The sequence below is a fragment of the Balaenoptera physalus genome, assembly GCF_965194825.1.
Source record: "Balaenoptera physalus genome assembly, chromosome: 20".
NCBI classification, from domain to species: Eukaryota; Metazoa; Chordata; class Mammalia; order Artiodactyla; family Balaenopteridae; genus Balaenoptera; species Balaenoptera physalus.
Window position 1 is genome coordinate 25,124,288 of NC_138901.1, and position 21,766 is coordinate 25,146,053.

At 56.4% G+C, this 21,766-nt stretch overlaps 1 protein-coding gene across 1 annotated transcript; it reads right to left on the bottom strand.

Annotated features, from left to right (window-relative positions):
* Positions 1 to 212: 212 nt before the first annotated feature.
* NGFR (nerve growth factor receptor) lies at positions 213 to 19,281 on the bottom strand. Its single transcript, XM_082442741.1, has 6 exons — positions 19,112 to 19,281; positions 11,884 to 12,025; positions 8,354 to 8,713; positions 4,517 to 4,769; positions 3,139 to 3,299; positions 213 to 2,467 (listed from the first exon to the last, which is right to left on the bottom strand). The coding sequence occupies exons 1-6, from the start codon at positions 19,175 to 19,177 to the stop codon at positions 2,166 to 2,168; spliced, it is 1,284 nt and encodes a 427-aa protein (XP_082298867.1). The 5' UTR covers positions 19,178 to 19,281; the 3' UTR covers positions 213 to 2,165.
* Between the last annotated feature and the right edge of the window lie 2,485 nt (positions 19,282 to 21,766).

A 21,766-nucleotide genomic window follows, 5' to 3' on the forward strand; every position in this document is an offset into this window, starting at 1 on the left:
AGGGCCCCCACTCCCTCTCTATCCCACTTAAATTAACTCCATGGTGACACATGTGAATTTGCTGGATTTCTGTTAAAACTTCCCCATTGTGTGTGTGGGGGGAAAATAGGACAGGAACTCACTGAGTTGGAAATTATACCCGGGTCCCTGCCCCACACACATAACCCCCCACCAACTCAAACCGTGTGTATTTCCAGAAAATCTCTGCACAATTTTCCTTTCTTTGCTATTTAATGTTCATCATTTATGTTTTATGTGTAGGTTTCAGGAGGGCCCAAGAAATGATTACACAGGATGCAAGGGGCAGGTGACAGAGAGGGTGACAAGGAGTCTGGAGCTCACAGCCCCAGCTGGGGTGGGGGGGAGGGGGCAAAAGGGTTCCATCTCAGCCCAAAGGGAGGCAGGAGGGGCCCCAGAACCAAACACATGCTGAAACATACTTGCACCCTCCGACCCCCTCCCCCACTGCTGGGGAGGAAAAGAAATACCTCAGACTCTGTCCCGCTCCCCACATTCACAGGTGAGGGGCCGGCAGGTGAGTTTCCTCCTCCCATCACAGATTCAGGTCAAAGAAATGCCATCTACGTACAATGTTCCCAGTGCCTTACACAGGTCTGAGAGACCCCTGGGCTGGGGAGGGGTGGCTCTCCGTGCACATCCTGCTCAGGGCTCGTTCATGCTAAATAGAAGAGGGGGGGGGCGCACTCATTCCAACATCAAGCAAAACAGAACAGGCCAGGAGGGGCTTCATGGCCCCTTTCTGGTACCAAGCTAGGGAAAAAACAGTCCTTTGTAGCGTTCTCTAAACTTGGGAGCGACCCTCTATGGGCCACAGTCTAACTCAGTTCCTTCTTGCTGCATTCCCACGCTGGTCCAGTTTTCTTCATTGCAGCCTCCAGGGCCCAGCCAAACCCGCGCTTGCAGGGAAGGGGTGGGGCGGGGGAGCATTCCTCCACGTGCAGGCCCTTGGAAGGCAGGCGCCAGCTCAAGCCTCAGCCGTCCTTGGCCCGCCAAACCCGGGGGCGAGGGAAGACAGCGAGCAGAGTTCAATTCCCTTCAATGCTTCTCTGGCAGCTGCCCCAGGAGGATCCGGCCACAGCCCAAGAGGAAGAACTCTTGGAGAGAAGCAAGATTTCTCATCCTGTGTGTGTGTGTGTGTGCCTGTAAATCTCTGTGTTGCAGGTGGGGTTCCTTAGTCCCCCAGGGCTGACTCCAGGGGAAGACGCTGCCTATACTGGCTCTGGGTCTATGCTGGGATGGTGGGTACCTACGGATTAGCCACACCACGGATGCCACCCTGACATGCCTGAGGGGACAGGCAGAGGGAAGCAGCACCCCTTGTCGCAAACCCCAAACCTGACTGGGGTCAGGATGGATCAATGGGCCAGGCCTTGGGTGAAGCGTCCCCTCTCCACAGGGGCTGGATAGGCCTGGAGATGGTGAAGGGCAGACTGGGTTTGGCTTCGAGACATTTCCCAGAGGGTCGCCTGGTCCCCTACTCCCTGCAAACCTGAGGCCTGCACCCCTCGTTTCGGGGGACAGCCCATCTTTGGCCTCCCCGTTTCTGGGTGGCTTTGGGCAAATCACTGCCTCTCTCTGGGCCTCACTCTCCTGTTCGTAAAATGAGGGGGATGGACTAGATTTCAACCCCCTCTTCCAGCTCTATGAAACCTCTGATCCTCTTCATATTAGGCCAGAGGGGAGGGGGGAGGGGGGATGAGGGAGGTTTAGGCCACGAAGGTGCTCCCTCGTTCCCCAAGTTCACAGTGTAGAGCCCATGGCTCTGGTTCCTCAGTCTCTCCCTCTGAGTCCCTGGGACCCTGTCACGCCCTCAACACCATCCCTGGTGTCAGCCCTCCATATATGACAACCTGCTAAGGTGGGAGGGGCTGGCCCCCCTAGAAGTGGGGGGAGAAGGAAGCAGGAGGCCTGCAATGGCGACAGGGCAGGGCAGGGTGGGAGAGGCAGCGGGGGCACTTCTGGCGCCGGAGAGGCAGTGTGATCGGAAGCAGTGGGGCCACACGGGAGCAGTGACAGGGCTGTGGCTTGGGGGCCCGGGCTCCGAGGCCCTGCCCAGAGGCGCGCAGCTCTGCCGCTGGCCTGTGGGGTTGGCCGGAGCATCAGTCTTCGGAATGTGGGGGCAGGGCAGGGGCTCCCGGGCCGGCTCACACCGGGGACGTGGCCGTGGACTCGCTGCACAGGCTCTCCACAATGTCGGCTCGCTGGATGCGGCGCAGGGCAGCCAGGAGGGTGTCAAGTGTGGCGCTGTCCTGGGTGGCCCAGCTGGCCAGCAGGGCGTGGACCGGGCAGGCCTCCTGGGTGAAGGAGTCTATGTGCTCAGGCTGGTAACCCAGCTCACCGGCCAGATGCCGCCAGGTGTCCCCCGCAGAGCCACTGAGCAGCTTCTCCACCTCCTCCCGCTTGGCCAGCGGCAGGCTGCTGTAGAGGCCTCCGTCACCCTTGAGGGCTGCCAAGAACCCAGGGGGAGTCAGGCGCTACCCGCTGGACACCCTTTCCCCCACAGTGGGAGTGGGGGCCTGGAGTAAGACCCAAGAAGGGCTGAGGCATTTCTCCTCCCGATCTGGGGAGGACCCGAGGGTCTAGAAGCAGAGGGATGCCCAAGATGCAGTCCTGGATGTGGGCAGGGCTGTGGAGGCACCTGGGGGATGCTGACTCACGTCCCTTCCTCACCCATAGCTCCAGAACCATCCCTACCACCTAACCTCCCTGCCCACTAACCACCCCCCCCCCACCCCTCCCCAGCAATTAATCAAGGCTGAGGAGACAGGACTTCTGGTCCCAGACTCAACTGCAGCAAGTGTACTGGGGCTGGGCTATGGGCCACCGATTAGGGAACATAATTAACTACTTGTTCCCCAGAAGTCCTGGGCAGGAGGCTAATTGCAGCCACTTTGGGGAGTGATTAGCCCTGGGGGACAATTAGCTGGATGAGTCTAGATGCTCCGATTTGTCAAAGCTTCCATTTCCCAAGTCATCCCCACCGGAAAGGGCCTCTCCCATCCTTCCACACAGCGGCCCGCAGCCAGCCCCTCTGCAGTCCCTCCAATAGCCTAAGCTTAACCAGCCCTGTTCCCCCTGCCTCGCCCCCCCGGCCCGACGCCCGGCCCCGCTGCTTACCCTGGCCTGCAGCTGTCTGTGTGTGGGACTGCTGGTCATGCAGGCTCTGGCTGTCCACAGAGATGCCGCTGTCGCTGTGCAGTTTTTCTCCCTCGGGTGGGGGCGTCTGGTTCACGGGCCGGCTGTTGGCTCCTTGTTTGTTCTGCTTGCAGCTGTTCCACCTGGAACCAGAGGACAGCCCCAGTCACAGGGCTGAGGGGCGCACGGGCCACGCCGCTAAGGTATCTGTGCTCTGGCGTGTGGGTGCCAGGGGCCCGGGGGGTGCCCATCCGTAACCCCGCATGGCACGGGAGGCTGTCCTTCCTCTACCTATCTGCCCCTGGCCCACACCGGAATCGCCGTGAGGGCAGAGAGGCACCCAGCGCTTGATGTGTGCGGCTGGTTTTCAATAAATGTCCGTGGGATGAATGGTGCACAAATAAATGCCTTCCCCGGAACTCCACTTTTCCCAGTCTACCCTTCTAAAGTACTCCCACGTGTGTGCAGGGGTATGTACACGGATTCCCTCTGCTGTTATAAGCAATAAGAAAAAATGAAAAACAAACCAAATGTCCATCGATAAGAGACTGGTTAAATAAATTATGATCCACCTGTATTATTGAACGAGCAATTATAAATAATCAGATTATCTATATGTTCTGAAGAAAGCTCTCCCGAGGGAGATTAAGTGAAAGAGTAAGTTGTAGAATATGTATAGTGTTATCACATTGATGCTTTAAAAAAAAAAACAACCTGCGTGTGTATGTATAGGTTTTCCACACATGTGTTTATAAATGCATAGAAAATGGCTGGAAGGGATCCATTCCAAACAGATTCCCAGGAGGAGAGGGGTAGGATTTGGGGAGATAAAAGGAGGCTTTACTACTTTTTGCTTTACAAGACATTGGTCTTCTTTGCATTTTCCCAAATAAGCACGTTATTACTTTGATGATTTTTATTTTTTAAAGAATGGAAAATGCACTTAAACATTTAAAATGCTTTCTAGGACTTATCCACATCCTGGATTTCTGGATATGGGTGCCATCAGGTCCCATGTGTGACATGGGAAGGAAGATATACATGCACACATACACACAGGTAACGGGCTTCAGGGAATGAGGACACAAGCTGTTGGTAAAGGAAGCTCTGTGTGTGGGGAGGCAGGTGGGGGAGCAGAATGGGGGTGGGGAGGTGCTGGCACCAGGACAGGACAGGGACGATCCCCTTCCCGACCTCCTGTTGACCTGCCACACCCTGGAGTGGGGAAGCTGATGGTAAGTGAGGATGAGCTTGGCTTGGGGTTGAGTTAAAAGACCGTGTGCATTTTCAGGTCATGGTCGCAGCAAAGCCCTCCTTGAGGGTAAAGATCTGGCTCCCTGGCTCCCGTTCCCCCTCTCACCTCTTGAAGGCGATGTAGGCCACAAGGCTCACAACCACAGCAGCCAGGATGGAGCAATAGACAGGGATGAGGTTGTCGGTGGTACCTCGGGTCACCACGGGCTGGGAGCTGCCCATCACTGTGGTCACGACATCTGACACCGTGCTGGTCACGAGGTCTTGGTCTGGAGGTACCTCAGGCTCCTGCGTGCTGGGGTCTGTGCTGTCTGAGCCCTCCGGGGGCGTGGCCCGTGTAATCCAACGGCCAGGGATCTCTGGGAGAAAGGGCTACAGGAGTGAGGGCCCACTCCCCCCACCCCTCTCCTATGTTCTGACCCCCAGAGCTTCTCCCCCAGCCCCCTCCTTGCCCCAGATGCTTGTATGTCCAGCGGTTACACACAGGAGAGAGGGCTGGGATTGGGTGTATGATGTCACGATGGTGGAGAAGAGCAAGGGCCTAAGAATCAGGAGCCCTGGGTCCCCTTCGGCTCTGTCACTGACTTGCTGTGGGACTCTGGACCAGTCCCTTCAACTCTCAGGACTTCAACTTCCCCATGAATGGGGATATTAAAAGAGATAGTCTTTAAGTTCCCTTCCATCTTGGGTATAACTGTGATCCTAGAATTCTACCCTGCCTACCCTGGGTACCCAAAAACCCAGCATGGAGGTAAACACACAAAGAAGAGAGTGGGCCCTAGGACGCCTCCAGCTGGAATCAGGCTAGGGAAATGTAATCTCTCTGGCCCCAGGTTGCCCCAGTGGCGCGAGTCACCCCTGTCCTAAAGAAGGATGAGGGTAATCAGGTCTGGTGGAGAGGTAACTTCCCCCGCACCACCCCCTGAGAATTGGCATCCAGCCTCCTTTCTAGTCTCTGGTGTCCTGGTTCTAGGCTCGGGCAGGGTGGGGAGGTGCCCAGCTGGCTTGTTTCCCTCTAGCTGGTCCGTGGATAGTGGCTAGCCTCTATTTCCTGCCCTGTGTGGCCCCCTACACCATCTGATCTTGCCACCCAGAGATGACAGTGTCAGATAGCCCAAACCCAACTTGGGAAGGTCGAGGACTGCTGGTGGAGAGAGGGCCCACACAGCAGGTACTGCCACTGCCTCAGGGGAGGGAGACTGCCCTGCCACCCACCTAGGTTCTCTCATGCCAGCTGGGCACTGCCAGCCTCCCTGGCAGGGGACCCAACAGCCCCTGGCACAAGTGGGTGGGATTTTCCATTCTACCACCCAGCCGGGGGCAGTACCTGGGGTTGTGGGCTCTGGACGACCTGGGGGTACCTGTCTGGGCAAAGCTGCCTACCCCTTCCTTCCTCGCTTCCCACGCCTGGAGCAGGGAGGCAAAGCAGACAGGACATGCTGATGGGGTGAAGGGCGGACACTTTGCTCCCCAGCTCTGCCTCACCTAGCTCCCAGTTTGCCCACCCAAGTTAGAGTTGAAACTGCCCACCGATTTCCTAGGCCTCCTTGGCTCAAGGCAAAGATGCTTCAAAGGCCCCCATTTTCAGCATATTCTGAGGAGTAAGGTCCCCACATGCGAATCTGGAATCCATCTGGTTGGCATTTGGGAGGGGGCTGCCATCTGCCGCCCTATCCCACCCCTCCCCCATCTCAGTCCCGGGAAGGAAGGCGTGGAAGGGGTGGGGCAGGGAGTGGAGGAGACACAGCCCTCCTTCTGGCAGCCCCAGACAAGGCGCTGGCCCGGGGAAGGGTCTTCTCTTGCCCGGCTGGGCCAGCTGGAAGGGCAGCCTGAGCCCCGAGGCTAAGGGTACAGCTCTGCTCAACTGACCTGCACCCAGAGGCTGAAGGCATGGCTGGGTGGAGGGTCACTGAAATCAGGCATCACAGAGATTTGAGAGCAGCGGGGAAGAGCTGAGAGACGGCCCAGGCTGAAGACAGCGCCTTCCAGGGTGCTTTCCCCTCATCTCTCCGATCCCCCCCCGTGTTTGGGGGTGGGGATGAGATCCAGATGTGGCTGTGTCCACTAGCATTCCAACACACTAAGCCCTGGCAGGTCCTGACAGCCGTTTCCAGAATGGGAGCTGTCAGACTTGGGGGTGGAAAGAGGGGCCAGGTTACTCCTCCTAAACCCAATTTTTTTTGCTTGGGGAGGGGGGCAGCTTCTGCCCCCAGGGTCGGTGAGTCACCATGTTGACACCCGAAGCATTTATGCAAGGAAGTACCCTGCAGTGGGGGGGAGGGGGGCAACCAAGCCACCACAAATCAAATTCCATTTCCTGAAATGTTCCCTCTGCCCTGGAGCTGACATTTCCCCCTTCAGAGGCTAGAGGGTGAGGGGAAGAGGGGCAGGGATAAACGCACCCCTTCAGGGTGGCTGGGAAAGTAGAGTGGTATCTGGAAGGAATATGTGAACGCCAAAAGGCAGAGCCCACCCCTCCGCCAGACAGCATCTTTCTTTGCTCTAACCGCACCCCTAAGTCCCCCCCACTAGCTGGTGCGGACTTGCCCACAGAAGCGTGCCACCCACCTGCCTGCTGCAGGCTGCTGAAACTCCCTCCCTGCTCTGCCCTGTGCCTGACGCTACTTGCCTGTCTCCTGGCCCAGGGCAACGGCCACCGGAGCCACCACGTTCTGCACCCCACTTCTCCACCCTGACCCCGCATCCCAGTGCAGCAAGCTTCACACACATACCTGGCCTCAGCCCAGCTTAACGGCCCTTTGCACCCTGAGCTCCCTGCGCCAGAGATCACAGGATGTGGAAGGCAGGCATGGGTGTGTCAGACTGGAGGCTCCCCACGGCAGGGGATCTACCTCTCCCATCCAACTGGGGGCTGATTGAAGGCAGAGGCTGTGCTGCCCCCACCAGAATGGGGGGATCTCTTGGGAACTAAGCGCTGGGACTGCGTCTCCCTCATCAGACTGGGGCAAAGGCTGTCTCTGTCCCGTCCAACTTAGGGCTCCTGAAGGAGGCACTGCATTGCCTGCTCAGAGTGAGAGCACCCTGAGGGTTAGGCCCCAAGGGGAAGCAGCTGAACGGGTGACAGAAAGTAAAGGCATTGTCAATCTCTCCCCCAGGATGGATGTCACCAACCAGGGACCAAAACGGTTCTGCCCTGGCTGCCACAGTGCTTCCTCCTCCCAGCCCAGGAACTGCCCCTTCTGGCTAAGGTGGGCACACCCAGCTCCCATCCACCCAGGAAGCTGAGGGCCCTCCAGGTACACCTGCCTCATCCTCGGGCTCCCAAGCCCCAGGCTTGCTGTTCCCCTTCTTTCTCTGTCCCAAAGCCCCTGTCCGCACGAGCTCCTTAGTGTTCCCTGGGTCTAACTTCGTCCTTGACTAAACTGTACCAGTGACTGCTGACCCCTCCCCCACAAGCTGAAGTGAGCCAGCCCCCTTCCCAAACCCACAGCAACCGTGGAAACCGCGTGCAGCGAGGAAACTGATGTCCAGAAATTGAAGTGACCTCCTTGACATCGCTCACATAGTAAGTGACAGGGCAGACTCCATCCCAGGTCCCAGAGCCATAAACCACTATGGGCCTCAGAGCCAAAAGGTCCCAACTCCTGAGGGTCCTCAGACCCCTTTCTCCAGTGCAGAGAGTCTGCCTCAAGGATCAAACATGTCCTATCTGTGCTCTGGACACGGAGGCCACCTTCGTGCCGCTCATCTGCCACCCATCCAATTCCCAGCCGGCAGCCACAGATTAACAAAGCCCTGGAAAATGGGTGTGGCCTAGGAGGATGAGGATGGCTAAACAAACAGCCCAAAAGGGTAAAGAGTGGATAGGGCCCATTGGTGGGAAGGATCGGGAGGGTGTCCGCTGGCCCCGCAGGCCACGGCAGACCCTTGCGGACCCCGGGGCGCCCCCCGCCCCGCCTCCCGCAGCCCCGGCGCTGCTCACCCTCGCACTCGGCGTCGGCCCAGCGCGTGCACTCGCGCAGCTGGCGCTCAGTGTCCTCACACACCGTGCAGGGCAGGCACGGGTCCACGTGGTTGGCCTCGTCGGAGTACGTGCCGTCGGGGCACTCCTCGCACACGGTGTTCTGCTTGTCCTGGCACGAGAACACGAGCCCCGAGCCCGCCTCGCACACGCGGCACGCCTCGCAGCGGCCCGTCGTCTCGTCCTGGTAGTAGCCGTAGGCGCAGCGGCACACGGCGTCGTCGGCCTCCACGCAGGGCGCCGACATGCTCTGCAGCCCCACGCACTCGGTGCACGGCTTACACGGCTCCGTGGCGCTCACCACGTCCGAGAAGGTCACGCCTGAGGACAGACGGACGTGCAGGGGGAGCCGCGCCCCGAGTCTAGCCGCTTGCCCTGGGGGCACTTGGGACGCAGGGGCTTGGAGGCCTTCCCGCCCCATCCCGGGACACCCTCGTTCTACCTCGCCCCCTCACTGACTCCCCCGCTTTTCCCTCCGGGCCCGGATCCCGGTGTGTGAAAGCTGGTGGCACCCGACTGGGAAGGAGGAAGGGGGCCAGGAGCCCGGTGCTCCAGGCCCCGGAAGCTTTGGCCCTGAGGTTTCAGGGGGTAACCCAGCTGGGGCCGGTAAATTTCTTGGCAGATTCTCTTAGAGAGTTCCCAGCATGATTAAGGAATAATCTGAGCGTGGTTCCCACCCAGCCCTCCCCGCAGGCCAGAGTTAAGCTGTGAACCCAGCCCGGGCAGAGCCGGCCTTCACCAGGCGGGCTCCCACCTCGGCTGCCCTTCCATTCCTCTCTGCACAGGTTGGGGCTCAGGTGTGGCCTGAATGGGAGTGACTAGGGTTAGACAACGGAATTTCCCACCCATGGCGCTACCCCAGCTGCTGAAGGGCTTGGCTCTAGAGGGCAGGGATGGGACTCCTGGCAAGAAAGGTACTGCAGGAGGGATTGAAGCTAGAAGGAAGGGAGGACTTGCATATATAGTCCTCTGCTCTTTCAAAGGACAGGAAGGGAAGATTTCCAAGCTCACTCTTGATTCATGCTCTCTTAATTAACGGATGTGAGCTCCAGAATAAGGGGAGGGATTCCAGGGTCCTCTCCGCCTTGTGCAAAGAGTGGGGAAGGCACAGAGCCAGATCTTTTTCACCCCTTCCAGCCCAGGGTGGAGAACTCCATGCCAAACTGAATCCAAGAGGATGTATCCTTGCTCCAATGGCAGGAAGAGCACAGATTTAGAACCTGAGAACTGGGGAGGGAGGATTGCTCAGAATGTGGAAACAGAGGTAGAGAGATTGGGATCCCAATGGAGGGAAATCGAGGCTTGCTGTGGGGGTCCTATCTTAACTTTAACACCATCAAGAGACAAGATGGAGCACAGGGTCATTATCTTGGAGGTTGGGGTTGGAACTGCAGAAGCAAAGAAGGAAAAAGCAGAGAAGTAAAAGGGGCAGCAGTTGGGGGGGAGAGAAGAAATGACAGAGATGGGCCTGGAGGAAGACTTCACTTTCAAGTCAGTTCTGGCAGAGGGACTCCTGTGTTTCTTTTCCTAGGCATCAGGCAGATCTGGATTCAAAACCTGCTTCCATCACTTTATTAGCTGTGTGACTCTGGGTGTTTTACTTAACCTCTCTGAGCTTTTTTCTTTCTCTGTAAAACAGGGAATAATGTCTCCACTCACAGGGTTGTGATGAGGAATAAGTGAAATTCCTCAGTAGCACTTGACACACAGCAGGGATCCTGTAAAGGTTGGGTCCCCTGGGGTGGGCAATGATAAATTCAATGAACTTCAGTAGTAGGGATATTAGTCAGACATCAGAAGGGACTTCCAAACAGAAAGAGCCAAGGCAGGATGTCCAATTTATACCAGAGGCTCCTATCTGGGTGGCATGTGACAGCAGGGGTGGGTCTAGTCACACAGGAGGGGAAGGGGAGGGCCCTGCCCATGGGAAATTACAGAAAATTAGCAGCAAACTCCTGGGAGAGGGTTTTAGGGGGTGGGAAAAATGTGGTCTTTTTTGGGCAGAGAATGAAGTCAGGAGCTTAATGGGTTTCCTTGTGGAAACGTTTTGAGGATAGAGGGAAAGTCCACTGGGGCCTCCATCCCATAAAGAGGACTTGTAAAGGCAGCCTGTTAACACAGCTGGGGTTCGGGGAGGGGGGTGAGGAGGAAGGGGGGGAAAGGGAGGGGAGCAGAGGGTGGAAGTGGGAGGGAGCATTCAGAGCTGGTCTCTGCTCCTGTCTCCCCTCCCCTTCCCCGGAGATGCCCTCTCTCAGCCTCTTCTATCCCACCGCTTGTTTTGACAGAAGGGACTGGGGTCCCATCCTGGGAGACTTAGGGTCCAAAGAGAAGAGGCCCTGGGCGGAGTCTAGGATATAAGAGAGGCAAACGTGGGAGGTTCCAGGGTAGCTGATGGTTGGCCAACCCTGCCCTGGGATGGAAAGAAACCCTGCTAGGCCAGGACCAGGGAGGTGGCCAGATGGCAAGGTAGCAAAGGCATTATGGGATGTCCATCCTCCCTACCTAGCATCCCTCTGCTGGGGGATGGAGTTACAGGATCCACTAGTACAGAAATAGGAAAACAGTGTGTTTGGGACACCAAGGAGTTGGGGCTGCCTGACGGACAGATAGGCTGTGTGCAGTGAGGTGCCTCGAGGTAGCGGTGGTGGTGGCGAGGCATTCAAAGGTAAGACAGGCTGGTGGGGGTGTTCAGAGTTCCCAGTTCCTGTAGCCTTGTCCCCAACATGCTTAAAGAACAATCTGGGTAGAATTCCCACTGGCCCTCCAGGTGGGCATTGAGTGCCAGGTAGAAGGCAGGATCTGTTTCTGGGCCCATCTTTCTGTCTCCCTCAACCAGCACCTCTGGAAGATGGGGTTCTCTCCCCTTCCCAAGGAAATCCCAGGTAGGAAGGGCCACAGCGCCCCTCCCCCCTCTCGCACCCGACATCACCCCCCAGTAAGGATATCCCTGTACTGCTCCAACCCCCATCCCTGCTGCCTGGGGAAAGCTCTGCTTCCTCCGTCAGCGCTGGAGAACAGTTGGCCCGGGGGGGGAGGGTTAGCCACACCCTCCCAGGATCCCCCAAGGTCAGTCTGCAGGGCAGCTAGGATTTGATCCTCCTCCCCTCCCCACAAACGCACCAAGGGTAAGTGGCAGCCATTGATTTTGCAGTGCAGATGGTATTTTTAGCTGGTCTTAGCATCAGCTACTCCTCCCTCCTGGCCACACTCTTCTACCAGGCCTCTCTACTTGGGGGCTGGGAAGGGGCACAGCCTGGGGATCCCCCAGCAGGTCCCCCTCCTCCCTCTGCATACTTCCCTCATCCATTCCGAGCTTCCCCTCTCTGCCTCCTAAGCTGGGTCAGACCCACTTCTGGCACCCATACGGTTGTGGGCAGGAGTCCCTGCCAGGGCGCAGAGCACTTGTAAGGCCTCTACTGGGCATGCCCTCCAGCCCCCTTGCCCTCCCTTCCGTCCCGCTCCCCTCCCCCCGCCGGACACCCTATACTCACTGTCCAGGCAGGGCTCACACACGGTCTGGTTGGCTCCGCAAGGCTGGGCCACGCCCTCGCCCAGGTTGCAGGCTTTGCAGCACTCACCGCTGTGGGTGTACAGGCCCGTGGGGCACACCTCCTTGGCGTCTCCAAGGGACACCTGGGTGGAGGAAGATCAGAAGGTCAGACTGGCAAGAGAAAGGGGACAGGGTAGACTCCGAGGGAGCAAACACCCCCTCCTAAAGCCTTCTATTGGAACCACCTGGGCTGGGATGAGCTCACCAGGGAGGCATTTGGCACTTGAAAGCTGATGGGGAAGAAAGGCAGTGGGGGACAGCACGTCTGGGCAGGCTGCTAGGGGTGTGAGATCAGAACTTCGGATGCTGACCTTCTGCAAAGTTCATCTTGGGGTTACAGTAACTCCTGGAATCCCAAGGATACACCATGTGGGGAAGGCAACCTGAGGCCCAGCAGAGGACCTTTGGGCGGCAGTCAGGAACCAGCAGGCAGGTTGCAGCTCGCACAGGGCTCCCAGCCAAGGGGGCAACTAGAAGCTGAAATCTAGCCCAAATGCCACTCGCTAAGCTGCACACCTCCAGGGATGCGTCTACCCAGAGGGGAGACTTTTTCTATCAAAGTCTAGCAGGGCTCTACTCCCCGCCCTTAATTCTACCATTCCACATATTAAGTATCAAATGGGAGGTGTCCAAGAACAGAAGCAGAGGGGTGGGACCTTGGGTTCAAATCCTGGTTCTGCTCTGGGAGTTCTGACCTTCTCTGCTTTCCCGCTCTGAGTCTTCATCTCTCTAGACCGATAGAGATGGAGACAGCTCAGGGCCAAAGCAAATGACCAGCCAGTCATCAAGAGTCTGGCGCCAAGACAGGAGAAAAGTACGCCTGTTACCAATAATGAGAAAGTGGCTGCTCTCACCACCCAGCAACCCTGCTCCCCCAGGGTTTGATTTCCAGCCACCAGCCCTCCCCTCTCCCTGCCCCCCATGCAGCCAGTGGGAACAGCACTGGAAACAGGGGAAAGGAGAGTCAGATTCCTGCCGCCGAGGCATCTTTGCTCATGGATGGAATGATTTAGCACCAGATTCCCTAGAGGGAGGGGCAGCTGGCAGATTGCTTTATACTTCTGTTCCTTTAAAAAAAATCTTAATGTCTAATAAAACTCCAAAGCCTGTTTCCCTGGCTCCAGACCGTGTAGCTCCCATTTGATGCTCAGAGAAGTATGGGCTCTTGGATCATGGGACTAGAGAGAAGCTGTAAAGGTCATTTTGGGCATTCCTCTGCTTCCATGTTGGCCAGATCATGGCCCAAAACACTCTTTTCCCTTCAGTCCTTTCAGATATCCTGAGGTCTCACTAGGGTTTGGTGGAGGCAGGGGGATGGACATGTCGGATCAGTCTAGGAGGCAGCCTATGGTCCTCAAGAAACCGGTGGGGAGGGTGCAGGCAGCAAAGGAGGGGAACCTTGGGTGCTGCCACCATCTCCTCCCAGGTGGCAGGAACACAGTGCTGGGAACATCTGCAGACCAGAGGCCTAGGGGCAGGGGGTAGTCCCAGATACAGGCTTTCCCCCAGGAGGTGAGCAAGGTTCCAGAAAGGTCTATTCAGATTTCTTTTCATCCTTCAGGGCTCTGCTTAAATGTCACTTGATCAGGGAAGTGGTCCCGTGGCCCAGCCCCTCCCTGATCTGACAGATCAGGCAGAGCTGCCCTGTCACATGTCCCCCCTGTTCACTCTTCTTGTCTGGTCTGACACTCTACAGAGTCCCCCACTGGACTCTCCGGTCCCTGAAGGCAGGGACTGTGGTCACCTCAGTGCCTGAGACGGTACTTGGCACATATTAGGGACCCAACATGTATATTTATAGAATTTAAGAACATAATACAATATGGCCTCAATTAGCTAGAGCTCCAGGGCCTGACTTTCTGGATACCTGAGTTTCTGGAAAGTCATGGCTTTGCTGTTCTTCTCACCTAATGTTTTTCACTTTAACCATGGGGGCTGCACCTTCCTCTGTCTCTGGAACATACCTTTACGGTTTCCCCATGACTCAGGGACTCAATATTTACATCAGTGAGTATTCTGGGATGCAATGCAGCGAAGCCCTGTGTTCTTTATCCCAAATTACCACACTTTTGTCTCTTTGAGTTCTCCCGTCAGCTTTTCTTATAGTTTTGCTGCCTCCTCCCTTCCTGTCAAGGTATCAGTTTTCAGTTCTTGCTGCTGCCAGTGTGACCTGAGCAGCCCCTCCCCAGTCTTATTTATTAGGTCTAATTGAATTTTAGAAAGTATGTAACTAGCCCTGGGAGGAAGGTGTATAAAGTGAGTGTAAGTAGGATCGGAACCAGGAGGGGGGCCATTCTCAGAGTAAAAAGTCTGCCTTCCTCCTCAGCTGCCTTCATCTCTCTGAATCCTGGTTCATAGCTTAGAGCTGGGTGACCTGGGACAGGTTTTGAATTTCTCTGTGCCTCAGTTTCTTCATCATTAGGTAACCATGACAGTACCTGCCTCAGAGAGTTGCTGGGGCATTAAATAAATGAGTAAGGTGTTTATTCACTTTGGGACCCCTCTTTTCTCTTTTCCAAGGTCTTCTGTGGCTTTTGGCTGTGTTCCAGTTAGTTGAGGTCAGTAGAGACCTGGGCTCCAGATAACTGAGGCAATCTGACCGTGGCAGTTGTGGGCAGAGTGGGAGCCTCGCGCAAGCCCCTCTTCTCAAAGCCTGCTCTCCCTGCTGCAGCCCGTGGTCCTCTCTCTTCTCCAAAGTCTTGCACTTGGAGTCCAGGCCACATAATTAGTACCCATGTGTTTCCTGTGCTTGTTTTGTTTTCTATTTCAAAACATTCCAGATCTGCTACTTAGTAATATGCTACTTTGGGTAAATTCTCAATCTCTCTAAGCCTCAGTTTTCCCACCTAAAACGCTGGGTTGGTGATACCTACTGTCCAGGTTTCTGGGAAAATTAAAAGAACTAATTTATGCAAAGCTGTCTGATGCATAGTTGGATTTCAATAAACGTTGGTTATCAAAGAAGTGTCTTGTCTTAGGGAGAATGAGCTGCTGAGCCTGGGGGGTAGATAGTGGGAGAGGAGAGTTGAGCCATCCCCAAACAGGGGAAACCATCTCAGAGTAGGGGGCAGGATAGAAATGAAGAGAGACTTACCCACCAAGAAGAGTCTGAAGAGAGTATGGGGACCAAAGGAGGATGGAGAACTGCTAACTAATGCAACTACTTACTGAGCACTAAACTAAGAGTTTCCAGTGAGACACGGTCCCTGACTCCTGAGAGAAGTCAAAGTCCCATGAGGGAGAGGAAAGATCACCCCAAACAACTGCTCCAGAAGCTGAGGAGGAAAGGCTTGAGGGATTGCTTGAGGGGATTCATCCCCTCTCTGACAGATGTGGAAACTGAGGCCCACAGACGTCATTCTGCTAAGTGGCCTGATGCACCAACCTGGCCACACCCTCTATTGGTCCAAGGCCAGGCAATCTTGGGAAGCAGGGAGGGATGACTCGGATTCAGGCTCATTGCTCCAAAATGATCAATTTACCAAAATGATAGGCACATTTGCTTGAAATTTATACTTATTACACTTATTCCATTTTTTTAGAATATTTGCAATTTTTTTTTTTTTTTGGGTGCCATGTCCAGGCTTTCTAGAAACTAAGGTGGAACTATCCTTCGGTTAATTGACTTTTTTTAAAAAATAAATTTATTTAATTTATTTTTGGCTGCATTGGGTCTTCATTGCTGCACGCAGGCTTTTCTCTAGTTGTGGCGAGTGGGGGCTACTCTTCGTTGTGGTGTGCGGGCTTATTGCTGTGGCTTCTCTTGTTGCAGAGCATGGGCTCTAGTCACACGGGCTTCAGTAGTTGTGGCACGTGGGCTCCGTAGTTGTGGCTCGCGGGCTCTAGAGCGCAGGCAGTAGTTGTGGCGCACGGGCTTAGTTGCTCTGCGGCATGTGGGATCTTCACGGACCAGGGCTCGAACCCGTATCTCCTGCATTGGCAGGCAGATTCTTAACCACTGCGCCACCAGGGAAGCCCTGAATTGACTTTTAATAATTAATTTTTAAAAACTGGACAAAACAGAAAATACACCAAAATAGTTGAAAGAATTTGAAACTACACGAAGGCTTCAGTGTGATGAGTTCTATCCATTCACAACAGCTTCAGCAAAAGGTTCCTTAGGTGAGTGAAGCCATTGGCCACCATCATGGGGTTGGTGAGTTTTCAAATATGCAAAGGGTCTTTTGAGACCAATGCAAGCCCTGGGGAGGCACTGGCACATGCCCCCCACTCCTTTAGATAGGGTGGATTTGGGGTCGGAGACAAGAGCTAATTACTGAGGAGGATGCTGCACGAAGACTTTGAAAGGGGGCAGGGGTCTGAGTGGGGGGGTGAAGGGGCTCAGTTATAAATTTGTGGTGCCAGGGGCATAGGACACGATCTAACTTCCAGGTCTAGTGGTGGTTCAAGGCCACGTGTCCTTCTGTGATCTGGCAGGTTGGGCGGGGGTATGCCTGGCATAAGGAGGAAAGAGTAAACTCCAAGCCAAGCATCTTGGGTTCCAACAAGGGCGCCACCACATAGTAGCTGGGGGAGCCTGGTTTCGTGCCTGAAGGTATGGGAGATTCAGCTCCCTCAACTGTCAAATGGGAATAACTAGATTTACTCTGCTGGGACATTATACCGATTAAATAACACAAGAGAAATTACCCAGGGCAGTGCGTGGCACACGGTAGGCACTCAACCAGTTTTATTATTCCCACTTCCCCACCCTGCACTCCCAGGGAAGAATCTAGGCGCGGGAACGGGACCAGGCTGGTACAGCGGGGCGGGGACCCCTTCCCTCCCGGAGTCGCCTCCCCCACCCGGCCGCTCCCGCCCTCGCATTTGCTGCCCTCGCTGCATCCCTATTAGGCGCATTAGCCAGCCCGGTGGCTCCGGTTACAGACGTCTGAATGACAAAGTGCCTCCATTACCGGCGTGGCCCGCCAGCCGACCCGCCGGGACGCGCTCTGGTTTCAGCACTCTCGCCGCGGCCCAGGAAGGAACTCGGACCGCTGCGGTGCGCAGCGCCAGCCCATAGACAGCAGCCCCGCGGCAAGGTGGAGGCGAGAGCCGCAGGGGCTGCAGGCGACAGATTCTGCGCCGGGTCCACCTTCCCGAGCCCCCAGGCCCTCCACCCCCAGATCCCCTCCTTCCTCGCCTTTTCTCTATTCGGGGGACACTCTCCAGCCCAGATCCGGAGCCCAAGCCCTCGCCCCTCCAGGATCCGCACAACTGGCCGCCCCAGTCCCCCCTCCCTGCCCCACCCCCGCCCCAGCCGAGATGCATCTCTAACCCGCGGCGTTAGTCAGCAAACGTGCCCGCAGTCACTCCCAAATCTCCGGACGAAGCCACAGGTACTGCCAGCGCAGGGAACCCAGGCTGAGCTTCGGGGATGGGGCTAGCGCCCGGAAGGGGTCTCTGCCCATCCCAGCCCCCATATTCCGCCGGCCTGACTCTGGGGCTGGTGTCACGCCCTCCCGCCGCCGAGACACGCAGCTCTTATCCCGAGCTGGAACGCTGGGCTGCCCCTTAAGAGGTACGGGGAGTACCGAGCTGGGAATCAGGTGAGGGGCAATCTAGTTAGGATTCTGTCTCAACTCGCTTGTGGGATCTTGACCAATTGGTTTAATCTCTCAGAGCCTCAGTCTCCTTGTCTGTAATGGGGATTTGGGGGCGCAATGTTCAGATGAGAGATGAAGATGACAGGGAGAGTGAGGACACCTCCTCCACCGCCAAACCTTCCAGGGCACTCCCTTCATGGCCACACAACGGGTCACATCTCCTGAATGTCTTGTCAGAACTACCGGGCAGACTTCGATGCTTACGAGGACCCACAGTCCTTTGCCGAGACAGAATCCGAGGCGTCTGAGTGCCTCCGTCTTGTTCGGTGCCCGGCGTCCTTCATCGAAAGCTGGGCGGGGCGCGGGCGGAATCCCGACCCGCCTGGGCGCGGACACGGAGCCAACCATCAGCGCGGCGCTCGGGCCGCTTAACTGGGGGTCTGGGTGGCGGGTGCGGCGCGCAGCCCCAGTCGCGCGGGGAGCTGCGATGGTTCAGCCCTCGCGCCACAGCGCCCCCTGCGGGCCGCCTTCGCCTGCGCTACCCCCGGCTGCGCGCTGCCGGGACCGTCCCCGTTTTGCGCGTCCCGCCTCTCTGCACCCCGAGAAGTGGCGGCGGCAAGAACCCGTCGGACGACGCCTGCTCCGTCCCATCCGGTCAGCGGCTCTGCTTCAAACCGCGAGAATAAGTGCGTAGGAGGAGCCCACCAGTCGCGGGGGAACCCGGGAAGAGGGTTCGCCCCGGCGAAGTGGGCACTCCCTTCCCAGCCTCGGACCCCAAGCCGCAATTCCCCGACCCCGCGAGGCCGCGAGAAAGAGCGCGCGACACGCGCGGGAAGCGGCTGTGCTTCTGCTCTCCTCGTCCCACTGTCTCTTGGCGGACAGGCGGGGCCCGACCACTTTAGGGTCCGCTCTCCCTTCTCCGTCCCTTCATTTTGCTTCCATCTCTCTACCTCCCTCGCCGTCGTCCCTTTTCTGCCGTCCCTAACCCACTTCTCTCTCTTCAACAGAGCCCCCCTCCACGAACCTCCCCCTCCCACGCCTCTCCCCCCCATTGTCTGGCCGGTCCTCATTGTCCGATGCCCGGTCCCCTTTGCCTCCAGGCCCTCCATCCTCCTCTTACATTGTTCCATCCCCTCGTCCCCAGTTCCCCACCCCAACCACACTCTCTCCTCACTTCTCTAGTTCCCGTCCCATTCCTCCTGCTTCTTTAGCCTGGGTTCCGTCCCACGACCCTCCAGAAATCAAGATGCTCAGGGGGAAAGTCGTCTCGAGATCCAGCATTCAAACGCCCTCTTCCGAAGAACCCAGGCATCCGAGAGCCCCATTACTCCCTCCTGAGAGACCCCTCCCAGCTCCTCCGCACACACCCCCCATGGTACATGAGGACCCGCATAGGTGCGCCCCTCTTGTCCGCATCTCCACCCTGAATCTCAGGGTCGCCTCTTCGTTCTGAGAACCTCAGGCGCTCCTCCGTGGATACTGGCATCGGAGCTCCTCTCCCGCCATCCACCCCCCAGCATCTGGGATCCCAACGCTCTTTTCACTTTTCCCTCGGGGAAACCTGCACTCCTTGGGGTTCCGGTCCCGGGAAAAGGAGCGGGCTCCCCTCCGGCTAGCACTCACCCCCAGGAGCAGCAGCAGCAGCAGGCGCGGCCCGTCCATGGCGCAGCCGGCGGCACCTGCCCCCATCGCCCGCCTCCCGCGGCAGCGCTCGGCTTCCCGTTCAGCCCTCTCCGCGGACAGACACGGCTGCGCTGCGCTGCGCTCCAGCACCCGGCCCCCAGACCTGGCGGAGGCTCAGCTCCCTCTGCCTGCTAGCGGGAGGTGCTGGGAGAAGCCAGGGCGTCGGCCCCGCCTCCTCCCCGCCCAGCCCGCCCACCCCCCGGAACCGCGCCCGCCCTCCCCGCAGTCTCCGGGAGGGGAGAGGAGGGAAGGGAGAGCGTATGGGGAAACGCGCCCGCTCGTCCCGGCCCTCAAAGCCTATCCCCCACCCCGCCCCGCTACCCGGCGCCCGGCCCGCGCTATTGCGCGTCCGTCCCGCATGCTGTGGGCTCGAGTCGTCCCCACTGCGGCTCCCTCGGGCTGCGGCCCCTCGCACGGTTCACTCTCTTGCCCATCTTCCCCTGCCTCCGGCTTCAGCTTCTTCCCCGGTGCCCTGCTCCCTACCCAGCTTTTATCAGCAATAATGCCCACTGCCCGCCCGCCTTTCATCTCCTGGTCTATACCCCACCCCTCCCTCTGCCCCAGTGGGGGGTTCTCTCTCTGCAGAGGCCTAGGGGAAGGGGAGGGGAGGGGTAGTAGGTGGCCTGACCCCGACCGCACGCAGCGGGGACGTTCAAGGTGGAGACCATCCCGACATCATTTGAATTCTCAAAAGGTGGGTTTGAAGGGGTCGCAGGTGTGCACACACACAAAAAGGAATACACACTCCCAAGCTCACATATATATGTGCTTATGCATTCACCTATGCCCACACCATCCTCACGCAGTCCTGTGGACCTGTGCATTCTACACCTGCCTGTGCACCTCCACGTATGCACACTCATCGCCCATGTGCTCATAACATTCAGACCTATGTACTCACCTACACATTCACACATACATGTGTATGTGTGCAGTCACCTCCTCACAAGCCCTCACATGTATAGTCTCTCACACAGTGCACACACACATTCATGAACACACACACACTGATATGCACACACAGATGTATCCTCAACAATTTGCCTTCACTAGATTGTGTTTCTATTAGCTGATGAGCTCCCTGCAGGCAGGGACTATGGTTTCTTATCTGAATGCGTGGTACACAGTAGGTGTTCAATAAAGGTCTGTAGAAGGGAATAAATGTAAAATTGGTTGGATGGACTCACATTCATGTACCTGTCCATGTACTATGTAGGCGTCCCCAGGACCACACTCACCAATGCCCTAGAAATCTTGGCAGGTCCAAATCATAGGCCCTGGCAACCCAGAGAGTGCGCCACCAGTCTTTCTGTGGGAATCTCTTCCACCTCCACCTTGATGCTCCCCGCCTGCCTGTTCCCACCCTTTCCTGGTTCCCAGACAGGAAGGCCTTAGAGCACAGAGCTTCGGGGCGGGGGGGGGGGGGGGTGGGGGGCAAGTCTACAAAGCCCATCCCCTCACCCTGATCTTGGCCAGGTGTGGACCTCAGTTTCGAATTGAAAATAAAAGAAGTACTACCCTCCCACCTTACAGGAAGAAGAGGGAGATTGAGACACTTGTGAAGAGGGCAAGCTTACTGCTGGTAGGTGATTTCCCAGATCAGCTGAAGCTAATTCATCCATTCATGGGGGGAAAAACTCTGTCTGCCTTGTGAATTTCTTTCCTGTGTAACCAACAAAGTCCAGTGGATATCCCAGAAAGGACAGGTAGACATCACTGTGGCCTTGACCATGAGCGTGAATTAGCCACCTCCTTGACTGGGCATAAGAGGCCAGGCAGCTAGCCCCTCTTCAGAAATCCCTGAGGATTCCCTCCTCCCAGACAGGGATTGCTTCTAAGCTGTCTCCTCCTGCTGCTTTTAGAGCCCTGCCTTTCCTCTCAGCTGAATTCATGGAAGGCAGGAAGGGGCAACATTAGTACTAAGAGCAGTGTTGAGCTGCTTACTACCAAGGGTATCGACAGTACGGCATTAATTTAAATACTCCTGTTATTAATTTATGATCCCGGTTACTATTATTGCCAAGGTTATACAGCTCAACACAATTTAATATGACCCATGCCACCATGGCTGGGCCTGGGTTATTAATAATTTCCGTGGTCTTGATCATTTAAGCCTTACTCCAACAATTACAAACAGCAATTGTTACTATTATTAGCAGTATTTCTATGATTAAGCCCGAGCACAAGACCACCATGTAATGCTGAGTGCTGGTGGGGAGGCAGCTGTGAATTGTACAGAGAAAAGAGCACTGAACTGAGAGTCAGACAGGCCTGGCCACAAATGCCTACACCTCCCACCCCACTCCACCCCTACATCAATTACTCCTGCATGGTCTGAGGTTATGTCATCTTTCTCAGCCTCAGTTTCCTCATCTATAAAATGGGAATTAAAAAAAAAATCCTATCTTGAATGGCAAATAAAGTTCATCAAAGAAGAGACTCAATCCCCTTCATTCAACATGTATTTATTGAGCACCTACTATAGGCCACACCCTGTTCTAGGCACTGGGGATACAGCAGTGAACAATAGCAGCTGCCTTCATGGAGCTGATGTTCTAGTGTGTTAGTGATTTGATATGAAGGATTATTTTATAA

Coding starts and splice junctions, on each gene's coding strand:
- NGFR (XM_082442741.1), bottom strand. CDS start 19,177: ATGGGGGCAGGTGCCGCCGGCTGCGCCATGGACGGGCCGCGCCTGCTG. Junction 4,770..8,353: donor GGCCGACGCCGAGTGCGAGG/GTGAGCAGCGCC, acceptor CCTTTCTCCCAG/AGATCCCTGGCCGTTGGATT. Junction 2,468..3,138: donor ACAGACAGCTGCAGGCCAGG/GTAAGCAGCGGG, acceptor GGTTCTTGGCAG/CCCTCAAGGGTGACGGAGGC.